At 33.7% G+C, this 12,120-nt stretch overlaps 1 protein-coding gene and 1 long non-coding RNA gene across 2 annotated transcripts in view; one reads left to right on the forward strand and one right to left on the reverse strand.

Annotated features, from left to right (window-relative positions):
- Positions 1-1,991: 1,991 nt before the first annotated feature.
- Positions 1,992-12,120, reverse strand: part of PEX3 (peroxisomal biogenesis factor 3) — a 32,965-nt gene continuing 22,836 nt past the window's right edge. Inside the window, exons 10-12 of the mRNA XM_046006413.1 lie at positions 9,448-9,570; positions 5,341-5,437; positions 1,992-2,806 (exon numbers count right to left, since the gene is read on the reverse strand). Of these exons, the coding sequence (XP_045862369.1) occupies positions 2,723-2,806; positions 5,341-5,437; positions 9,448-9,570 (304 nt within the window). The 3' untranslated portion in view covers positions 1,992-2,722. The remainder of the gene's footprint in view (positions 2,807-5,340; positions 5,438-9,447; positions 9,571-12,120) is intronic.
- On the forward strand, positions 2,823-10,474 carry LOC123942471. Its single transcript, XR_006818425.1, has 3 exons — positions 2,823-3,697; positions 6,332-6,514; positions 10,353-10,474. It is a non-coding gene; the product is annotated as an uncharacterized LOC123942471 (long non-coding RNA).

Consider the following 12,120-nt stretch of genomic DNA (forward strand, 5'->3'; position numbering starts at 1 on the left):
CATGTTCACCTGGAAGCCAAGAATGTGATCTTACTTGGAAATGATGTCTTTGCAAATGTAATTAAAGTAACTGTTGAGATAAGATCATACTGTATGTAGGTGGGCCCTAAATGAGAGCATGCTTGTAAGAGATCCATAGACACACAGAGAAGGCCATGTGAGGACTGAGACAGAGACTGAAGTTTGCTGCTGTAAGACAAGGGACACTTGGGCCACCAGAAGCTGGGAGTCAAGAAAGGATTGAAGTCTTCCCTAGAGCCTTCAGAGGGAGCATGGTCCTGCTGACACCTTGATTTTGGACTTCCAAGGAGCAGAAATGGTGAGAGGATGGATTTCTGTTGTTTTAAGTCACTCAGTTAATTATAATTTGTTACAGTGGCTCTAGGAAATTAAAAGTTATCAAACAAACTGATTATGGCAGTTGAACTTTTTGTCATGATTATACAAACTGTGATAATGTGAGTTTGAAGAGTTGTAGTCTCTGCAAAAACCAAGCTGAACTTTGAAAGACCAGATAAAAATGTGCTGCTTTTTTTAGGGGAGTACGGCTGGCTGTCAAAAGAACACTTGACTCTTGATCTTGGGATTGTGATGTGAGTTCGAGCCCCCTGCTGGGTAGAGATTATTTAAAAATAAAATCTTAAAAAAAAGTGTACTGCTTTTTTTTAAAAAAAAATTAAAGGTATTAGTAAATTAACTGTGGGCAAAACAGTTCTAAAAGATTGGAGGAAAATATAGCAAAAATCTACAAAAATTCTGTATCCTGGGTTCCCAACTATAGCAATATAATGTTTGCAATTTGTACAAGATAATTGGAGGACACCTTTAAGTAGACCTTATACTAAAAAGAAAAGACCTGGGTCCTACATTAAATAACTGACAAAGAATATTTATATTTTTAGTTAAAATATCTAAAAATTAAGTTTGTTTTTTTTTTAAAGATTTTATTTTTCTGAGAGAGAGAATGTGTGCACATGAGTAGGGAGAGGGGCAGAGGGGGAAGCAGACTCTCCACTGAACCGAGAGCCTGATGTAGGGATCTGTCTGACCTGAGCCAAAGGCACATGCTTAACCAACTGAGCAAACCAGGCTCCCCTAAGAATGAGTTTTTGGTGCATGATACCCTGCTTTAAGTGACCTTTTGGATTAACCAAACAACTAAGGGTCTCCAATAAGAGGGCTCTTACTGTACTAGTTGAAGACAAATTTAGAAAGTCTAAGCCCAAATAGCTTCAAATACATGTGGTTTTTACCTTGTCATCTCTAACTGCCACAACTCCACAGATGTAGGACTCCAGGTAAAAATTTTCAGCTGACCAGGTTTTGATTCTTTTATAAGGCCACACCTGTTCAGTCTCAAATATTCCTTGAATGAAATCCTGGGTTAATACTGCTGGAAGAGATGCATGCCCTACTACATACACATTCACTAATTTTCTAAAACGCAGTTTTTCAGTTACCCTATTAGAAAATAGTATCACTGTATTCTGTCAAATTTTGAAGAGAAGCATTTGCTCTTCTTACCACTTTTACATCTGTTTTTTCTTTTCTTTTTTTTAAAACGCTGTAGACATAGAATACCTAATGGTTGACTTTGGGCCTTGCCTGCCTCTCCTTGGAAGAGACTTCAAAATTAATTTTGTACCTTCTACTACTCAGCTATAATGTTATGCTTGAGGAACATAAAGTGATGTCATTGAAAATATTCTTATATTACTGAAAATGTATCCACTATACTGATGATTCATATATTTCTGTCTTAATTACCCTTATAAATATAGAATATAGATTTAACTAGAGACGATGAAATATTTATTTTCAGAAGGAAATGTTATTTATTTTTCTAAACAAAAAAGTTAAAAGAAAGCATCAATTATGTTACCAGTTAAAATAAAACTTGAAAACTAGTATATTCTCCCAAAATAAGAGCAAAAAATGCTATGGGACAAATAAAATTAATGGCTCTAAGGTATTAACTCAACAAAACCATATTTTACTAAAATATTTTATTACAATAAGATATTTACTGTCTCAAAATCAATACAAAGTTGTTAAAATTATTTACATAAAATGAATGAACTATGTGGCTAATAATAACTATTGAGTAAAGAGCATCAGCACAATTTTAGCCTCTAAATCAATACTTAATTTTCTCGGAATTGTTAACAATAGTAAAAAAAAAATTACTGATCACGGTTGTTAAATTCACTGATTTCCATCAAAAGAAAAGTCCTTCATTAGGTTTATTTACAATAAATAATTTATACCTTTGAAGAGTAACTGAAGAAAAGTTTGATTCCCTCATCTATACTTCAGTCCACCGAACTTTATGATTAGTTAAGTACATTTTTTTCCTATACTTCACACTTATTTCTCAAACATATCTTTTTCTCAGTATTAATGTCAAGTATATTACATTTCATATAATAGTAAAAAAGTATCTACACTAGTTTTTAGTCAGTTTGGAATTAATATCCATGGTATAACAAATATTTGCACTGTGTACACTCAGATATGCCCACAAAAACTAGTCTGTGACTTGACTTTAAAAAAATATATTAAGATGCCAAATAAAACTATTTTATTATGAAATGAAGACTTTAGGAATATATTTTTATTAGGCATTTTGGTAACAAATCATTACCCTATATGTAGTTGATTTATTCAGTGTATTTTTAAAAGTAAATGAATTCCATTGTAGTTTTTCTGGAAGCAAAAGAAATCACTTCTCCAGTTGCTGAGGAGTACTAAAAGCTTCATACACATTAGCAGCAAAGTCTTTCACTTGCTCCATCATCAACAGATCCTAGCAAAATGAGAGTAAAACATTACAATTTGTAAGAAGTATACATCATTTGAATCCATATCTGCAATTTGAGCAATGAATTTAGCTTTAAGTTTTATGGCATTAAGGCCAAAAAGAAAATCATTTAAAGAAGGGGATACTTTTTCTTATAAAAAAGTCTAGGAGACACTTATTGTTTAGGTTCTTATGTGAATGATGGAATGATAAGTACTCAAGTGTGACTTTGAGAAGACCCAAAACAGTCTACAAATGAACTTTTATGTATGCAAAGGGGTAGATACGTTATCTGTTGAATGATTATAGTACTAAAGATACAAATCTAAAGGTACTTTTGCTAGAAGATGATGTAACATGGTTGTGAGATATATTACTTTTTTAGAAGGTCTAACATAGAATACATGTAGCATGTCATATATTATTGCATATACGTACACAAACTGCACATAGACACTTTAGAACAGGGTTCTTAAGAGACTTATAAATGTAAGAATAAGAAAAAATTACATTTCTATTTTCATTAACCTTTAACTAAAACCTAGTATCTTTCAATTATGAAATTGCCAACCAACTGTGATAGTATTAGCATGGTCTATGACTTTGTCTTCAATAGAAATCAGACATTTTCATGTTCGATAGTTGTGTAAGTTGCATGAACTGCTGTTATAGCTTGTTATTTAATGCGTGAACAAAAAAGCAATACTGCTTCTTCATAAATTTGATTTTAAAAAGCATTTTAAAAACTGTTTATAATTGGTTTTCTTTAAAACCCATTTATTTTATAATACGCATTTATAGATACTTTTCAGAGAAGGGGCCCATAGGCTTCATCAGATTGTAAAAAGATCCATGACACAGAAGCATTGGAGTGCCCTGGTGAACATCAGAGAAACAGTAAGCAAAACTGTCCTTTGTGTTCTCTCTTAAGTATCAGAAAACCCAAGTGATCTGTAGATGAAGTCTTGATCTCAATAAACTCATGATTAAATCCTCTGAAGGCAATGTGACATTTTAACTCATAGAAATTATGGTTAAAAGAACTGGTGGGAGTCTTGTCAATCAATAGTGTAGTATATTAGTTTAATCTACATTCAGTCACACTCAAATACTTTAAACAATATCAAGGGTGTTTTTATTAGATTGAAATCTTTTGTTTTCATTATAAATTATTCAGATTTTAATTAATGTAGTGTATGAATTACTTAAGGATTGAAGCTGGTGTGGTATATTATGTATGCCTGGTTGTATTTCTCACTTGTTGCCAAGACGAACAGCCTACTGACGAAACTAGAGACTTTTATGAAAGTGGAGAAAGGTAAAGTGAAGGTTTAAATGCCAGAAGTTACAACCTTTTTCTCTCACGGATACCAAAAATTTAAACTAAGTTTTTGATTAAAAAATTGAGCTGAAATTAAACTTTAAGTGAAAGGAGATCAGTCTCATTCACTCATCCTTCTGCAACCTGAACATCTAACTGTCACAGGTGAGAAAGATGACACAAAAGACTGAAGAGAACAGTGAGGGAAAATAAGCATGCGAAGGACAAACTGATGAAACTATACACAGAAAGAAAGAAACACAATCTGTGGTCTCAGTGCTTTTCACATTCCCAAGTGGATAGTACAAGGAATATAATCTGACTTGTCTGAGACACAGGTTACTGAGAAGATGCCATCCTGACACTTCAGCCTTAGCGTCTCCTCACTATTATTGCAGTAGTTTGGAATTGAGGTGTATTGCAAACAAGTTTTACCTTTTTTTCCTTTTAAGTAGTTCCACGCCTAGTGTGGAGCCCAACATGGGGCTTGAACTCACGACCCTGTGGTCAAGACCTGAGCTGAGATCTTGAGTTGGAGGCTTAACTCCAACTGGGTGACTGAGCCACCCAGGCACCCCGCAAACAAGTTTTTATTTCTAATACAAGTTTTAGTCTTTTAAACCAAGTTTTCTAATCCAACTGTGCAAGTGACTCAGAAAAAAAACAACAAAAACTACGTAGATTCAAAGTTACTATTTCAATAATAGTAGTCTTAATGCATTCCAAAATGCTTTTCTAAGAAAGGATGGAGTTATATGTAGTACTATCTTATGCTGCTTTTCATGAGATTATTGGTACACTATTAACAGTCATATTTATTAAATCTAAAATGCTTTACTTCTCCACAAATTTTTTTTAGTTTTCCTCAAAATTTGTGGAACTGGATTACTGATCTCACAGCTCAATCTTATCACCAATACTTTAATGCAAAACATTAACAGAGTAAGTTCAATCGACCACCAGAATGTATGTGGACTAAAAATGCAGGCTAACTGCTGTTGGACCTAACATGGAGAAAGGTATTCCCAACCTCATAAATTTGCCATGATACACTATTGCTCTCATGGGGCATACTACCACACTCTATGTGTGGTTTTTAGTTTTTGGTTTCTTTGAACATAAATATCACAGGAGAGAAATGTAATTTTATTTCAGACAAATATAACTACAACCAAAGATACAATGTTTTTTTAATAATACCCCCAAATTTTCTTCTTACCTGAACAAAATGACTAGGTGTTTCACTGCAAACTGAATGGATCTGTCCATTTACTATTGGAATTATCTTAGCTAGTGGCAAGCTGACACTGGAAAGACTGAAAAATCATCATAGTAATAATTATTTTCTGAAATTTTCTTATGGGAACTTAACATTTTAATTACAGTGCAATACAGTCACTGAAGAATACTCACAAAAATGTATTAAGAAAATAAAAATCACACATAATTCTACCTCCTAGAAATAACTGTAACTGACATCATGGTTAGTTTCTTCCAGTAATTTTTATACATATCTATGCTTTTTTGTGTGTTTTTTAAACACAAGACTATAACCTCTCCAGCAATATTGTTTTGTATTTTTATTATTATGTCATGAACATTTTTCCATCTTACTAAAAGTTCTTCTAAAGTTTTTATCTAGTTTTTAACGATTATAAAGCTAATTCATCCTCTAGCTGTGACAATTTAGATCTAGCTCCTTGGAATTGGGTGTTTAAGTTTTTGCCTCATTTTCCTTAAATAGTTTCTTGTATTAACACAGAACTACTGGGTCAAAGGATATGATTATTTATTTTTTTTGTTTGTTTGAGAGAGAGCAGAAATTGGGGGAGAGACAGAAGGAGAGAGAGAGTCCAAGCAGCCTTCCACTGAGGGCAGAGATGAGGTGGGGCTTGGTCTCAGGATCCTGAGATCACGACCTGAGCCCAAATCAAGAGTTGGACATTTAACTGACTGAGCCACCCAGATGCCTCAAGTGTATGAATATTTTTAAGGTTTATAATGTATATTGAAAGATGCCCACTGCTTCTCCAGCAGTGTATGAGAAAACCTGCTCCATTATGCCTCTTTCTACATCAAGCATTAGTTTTTAAAAAAATCTTGATAAAAATGTCTTGATATGTCTGATAGATCAAAATAGTATCTTACAGTTTTAGTCTGTGTTTCTCTCAATTACTAGCAATGTTGAATGTTTCTCCTCCCTACTCCAGTGAACTACACCATTACCTATCTGGCTATATAAGAGGAGACTTGGGCACTTCTGTATCCTGACTATATCAAATCCCTCCACAATCCTAAATGTTACCTATGTGGGTCTACCTCTCCCTATGGCCAAACCTAATCCAGGCTAAGCAGTTTCTCTTGTCTGGACTATAGCAGTGACCTTCTAACTTGTAAATGCTTAACAATCATTTTTTTTGTAAATAAATGAATGTGTGATTACGGATGATAGAGTGACTGTTAAATGATGAAACAATTTGTAAACAATGATGAAATAATTTTTGTATGTGGGTTACAGACATAGGTTTATTACATTAAATGAAACACTTCATATATTTATACCTGAGGCTACACTAGAAATTTCCTTTTAAACATCATGAAAATGCTGAAGCTATGTTGTCTAACCAGTATGCTATGCCAAAATTTGAGGCAATGCATACAAAGAAAAAGCAGTGTAGAGATTTATGTGTTCCTGAGAAAATTACACATTATTGTCCTTTATGATAGCATTTTCCAAAATCTGTCATGTTTTTACCTGCTTGATATCTCTCTTTGTACATTAATTTTTCTTCAATAGAAACTGAAGACACCACTATCATACAGGTCTGTGAGGTTAGGTAACATGTCTGTTTTACTCACTGTATTATCCCAGTACTTAGTAAAGGGCCTGATGCACAGTATGTGCTCAATATGTACTTGCTGAATCAATTCATAGAAGTCTTCATTCATCCACTGCTATATCCCACCCCGATTCTCCTTTCCCACTTCCTTCTCCACAGAGCAATCCAGGTGATCCTACAATGTAAATTCCGTCACGTAACTCTCTTGCCACTTCCCTTGTGGTTCCCCAGCACTCTCATGATGACAACCATAATCTGTATGTGCTCAATTCTCCAACTTGATCTCACAATTCCCCTTTTCCTATTCACCTGTTCATTTGTTTTTATTGTTTAAACCTCCTGGATTTTTTGGCTATGTGTATGGTACAGAAGGGTCTAAATTTATTATTATTTTACATTAGTCACTGTAAAATGACTAATCTGTCTTACTGTTTACTAAATAAACATCTCTTCCTCACCTTCATCATTTACTAATTTCCTGTATATTTTAGAACCTGTTTCTGGATTTTACATTCTATTCTATTGGTTTATCTATTATGAATAACATATTATTCTAATAATTTCACCTTATATGTTTTATAAGGAAAGTATATTTGTTGCTTATTTTAATAATTTTTTAAATATTATATATTATGTGCGTATGTTTTATGTATATAGTATTATGGGAATATATACATATTAATACACACACATACATATATATACATATATATATATAATTTGAGCTTGTATTAGTTAGCATCACTTTTCAGTTGATTCTCTTAAAGGTTCTAGACCATTTTGTCTCTTTGCCAATAATTGAAAATCTATTTCCTTGACTTACAGTGATGGCTAGAACTTTCACTACATTTTAAATAAAAGGAATAGCATAAGGCATAATGGAAATATTTCTAGTATTGAATTATGGAGTATTAAGTTGATTACTGATATAGAAGAGAAAAAACTTAAGACAGGAGATATCTACTAAATACCTAGTGTGTGTAGTGAAATATGCAAGGGCATTAGATAATCTCTGACTTTGAGAGAAGCATTAAAATATAACTGAGGAACATGATTCTAGGTGAAAAATGTAGGTTGTATGGGAAAGTAAAATATGGAAAACTGTAGGAGTTTAAACTACTGGCTGATGTGGTTATAACAAAATTTTTCTAGTTCTTTAGGGTATAAGGTCAAGTATTTGTATTAAAACAACAATTACGGGGCACCTGGGTGGCTCAGTGGATTAAGCCGATGCCTTCAGCTCAGGTCATGATCTCAGGGTCCTGGGATCGAGCCCCGCATCGGGCTCTCTGCTCCGCGGGGAGCCTGCTTCCTCCTCTCTCTCTGCCTGCCTCTCTGCCTACTTGTGATCTCTCTCTCTGTCAAATAAATAAATAAAATCTTTAAAAAAACAAAACAAAACAAAACAAAAAAAACCCAACAATTACAATTCTTTATCCCTACTCAGGAAATAACTAACACCCTGCTAGGCAGAGATTACAGTGAAGTTTTATTAATTGGAACAACCTGATTTAGGGAGTATACAGGGGCTGAAATTTATTTTTGTATAATTTAAAGAAATCTAAAAAAATTTTAGGGTGATATTTAAATTGTTAAAGAAAATAAATGTTATTGCTCTAAGTATTCCAAATCCTCCATGTTAATTGAGAATTATTCTTTTTTATACAATAAAGGGTTCCAGAGAACTGAGTAAATAATTTCTTACCCTATATATTTATGAATTACATTGGACATTACACATACATACGGCGTATCACTTACTGTTTCTTTTCATTTTAATGGACTAGTTTATAATCAGTTAACATTGGTTTAGTACTTATTGATTTCTGAATCTAATATAAAAATCTACAAAATAGGTTATTAAAGAGTATAAATTCTGCTAGGACACCCAAAATATTCATGCCAAAATAAGAGTATAATAAAACCATATGATACATTTTAGCAGTATGACTATATGACTTAGAAATAATAGTGATTAAAATTACTAACAATTGCACTAACTAAATACTCCCAATCCTACAATAAGAGCTAAAAATGAATACATTATGTAGTTGTAGAAGTAAGAGATAATTCATCAAATGGGAATTTATAACAAGACTGCTTGGTTATTTTAATGTCCAAACTGTTGAATTATGTGGGCCAATTATGGCTTATAGTAATTAAATACATTTTCAGTTTTATATTCTAAAGAATTAAAATAAAAACAAACCCAAGAACTGGAACTGGAACTTGGCCTACAGAAAGGTAGTTTCACTATTTATATCCATATAGTGGCAAAATTTGGGGAAGAAATGAAATTTTTAATATTGAATACAGAAGAAGCTTCTGCAGAGTCATTGGTTTAAGGGAGTTTAATTTGTTGACAAATGATCAATCAAATTTATCCTCTAAGATTTTTTAAATTACCTGGAACAAAAAATAAACACATCCAAAGCACTCTTTTATTAGAGTATTCATTAGACACATAACATTTTTTGTCATCTTACCTACTCATGGAGTTGCTATGTTGAAGATCCTGTTCAGTAGGTCGAAAGAACTCAGCCATATTGTCTAGCAGTCTGCTAAAACCTCGGTTTAAACATGTATTCAAAACTGTACTAAAATCTGGACTATACAAAATAAGAAGGATAAATTGCTTTTTAGATTCTCAACGGAAAAGGAAATAAATTCAGTAACTATGTTGTTATCTTTGACAGCCACCAATATTTCTAGTTACAAACTACTTTTTATTGCCTAAAACACTGTAAGATTATATCAAGGAGCTAATCTTTAACAATGAAGCATAAAAAGTGAGCTTATTATTTAGCACAACACAATGATTTTATAAGTTTTTTGAATATCACTGAGCATTTTGTACAATGCATTTTCAAAAATATCAGTAACAGTATTACTTCTCTTCAGAGAACATTTTTTTTAAAAAGATTTTATTTATTTATTTGACAGGGCAAAGAGAACACGAGCAGGGGGAAGGGCAGGCAGAGGGAGAGGGATAAGCAGGCTCCCCGCTGAGCAGAGAGTCTACTGTCAAGAGGCTTGATCCCAGGACCCTGAGAGCAGGACCCGAGCTGAAGGTAGATGCTTAACTGACTGAGCCACCCAGGCACCCCTCTTTAGGAAACTCTTGAAGAGGAATCATCTTATAGTCACAGATATTGGTTTGCTTTACATACTGTGTCATGACGTCCCAGTGAGACAGAAAATTTTATTATCATGTACAGATGAGAAAATGGATACTTAAGAGATGAAGAAATTTGTCCAAAGGTATGTAATTAGTAAATGGGAGAGCTAGTATTTGAACCCAGGCCTTTTTGATCTTAAAGTTCAAGCTCTTTTTGTTACATTATGTAAGTATCTCACAAAACCTCTTTTTTTTTTTTTTTTTTTTGAGTAGGTTCCATGCCCAGCTTGGAGCCCAGTGTGGGGACTGAACTTACAACCTTGAGATCATCTATCCAAAAAGGATAGCTAAAGAGCCGAGGTCAAGAGTTGGATGCTTAACTTACTGAGCTACCCATGAGCCCCCAAACCTCTTTGATATGAAGAATAATATATATGTGTTATAAAGTTAGAAAATACCTAGTTGAACAGATTAATTTGATCTTTGACATCTAGAAATCTCAAGTGCATGGGAGTGTTGGGCAAAGGGCTATACATTTGGGAATTATTAGCATACAGATAGTTGTTAAAGCAATGGGGGAATATGAAATTATTTGGGACAGCTGAGGATGAAATAAGAACAAATACCTTAGAAAACTAATGTTTGTAAGAAAGACGGAGAAAGAAGAAACTAGGAAGAAATAATCTGAGAATGTGGAGAGAAATCAGGAGATTATGGTCATGGAAGCCACTTGAGAAAAGAATTTTAAGAAAGGCTTGATCAACAGTGTTAATTATCAGAGAATGGCCAAGTAAGATGAACATTTTTGACTGGATTTGGCAAGAGATCAATGATGACCTTTTCTAGAAGAACTTCATCGAGTGATTTGGTGGAAACTGGAGTAAGAAAATATGTGGAAATGGCTATTGTAGAAAATCAAGAGACTAGAACTTGATGAATTATACAGTAGATTCAGTAGCTGAGTTAAACTTCAAATTTGCTGATTTTTGTCATCATGAAAATATAAATAGAGGCTATAATTTCCTCCAAAAATAAAACTAGAGAAAGTGGTTCTAAATTATCTTGAGGATAAAAGAAACTTTGATATATTAACAACTTAAGATAAGACTGGTACTACTACTTAGATTCTACAATGATAAAATCACCTCAAAGAGAGACTATAGACTCTGAAAAACAACCTGAGGGTTTTGAAGGGTCAGGGGTGGGAGGTTGGGGGAACAGGTGGTGGGTAATAGGGAGGGCACGTTTTGCATGGAGCACTGGGTGTTGTGCAAAAACAATGAATACTGTTATGCTGAAAAAAATAAATGGGAAAAAAAAAATCACCTCAAAGAGTTTAAGTGGCTCAGCCAATGCTGAACAGCTAATGAACAGGAAAACCAAAACTGAATTCTAGGTCTTCCAGTCTTCTACTGCATAGTCTGATGCTTTCTCCATTTTTAACACTCTGGTTGTCTTCTGGGTGACTTAAAACAGTAATACTCAATTTGGGGAAGATGTGAAATTTTTATCCCTCAAAGTTTTAGGGACATTATAGTCTATCCTGAGAGGATTAGAGGATTAGGGGGAGTATTCTCAAAACTGAGTGTGTGTGTGTAGAGGGGGACTGTACACACATCACATATGTGTGCGTGTGGTATATATGAGGACTACCTGGAGCTGCCTACCTCTGGCTTGAAAGTGCACTTCTCCCCAACTCTTCAAGTCAGTATCAAGTGATTTCAAGTTGGTAGTCAGAACTGCTGCCACTACAATTTCAGTTTCTGGTTTGTTTGTTTGTTTGTTTTACAGGGCTAGTTGTTAAACATTTACTAATACACTGGGTTTATCAGAATCACCCCTGAGAGCTTTTCTCAAAATATAAATGCTTAACTATCTTCTAGTCCCTCAACTAGTATTTCAGAATCTCTAGGCTAAGAAAGTAGCTTGAGGAAGGCATGGACATCTTGATAAAAATCTGTTTCTCTCATCACCTTAATAAAAGAAATATTAGATAGGAAATCCTACCTAAAGACAGAGAAGAGATTCAAAATGTAATTTT

Source organism: Meles meles, chromosome 5 (assembly GCF_922984935.1).
Source record: "Meles meles chromosome 5, mMelMel3.1 paternal haplotype, whole genome shotgun sequence".
Classification (NCBI taxonomy): Eukaryota; Metazoa; Chordata; class Mammalia; order Carnivora; family Mustelidae; genus Meles; species Meles meles.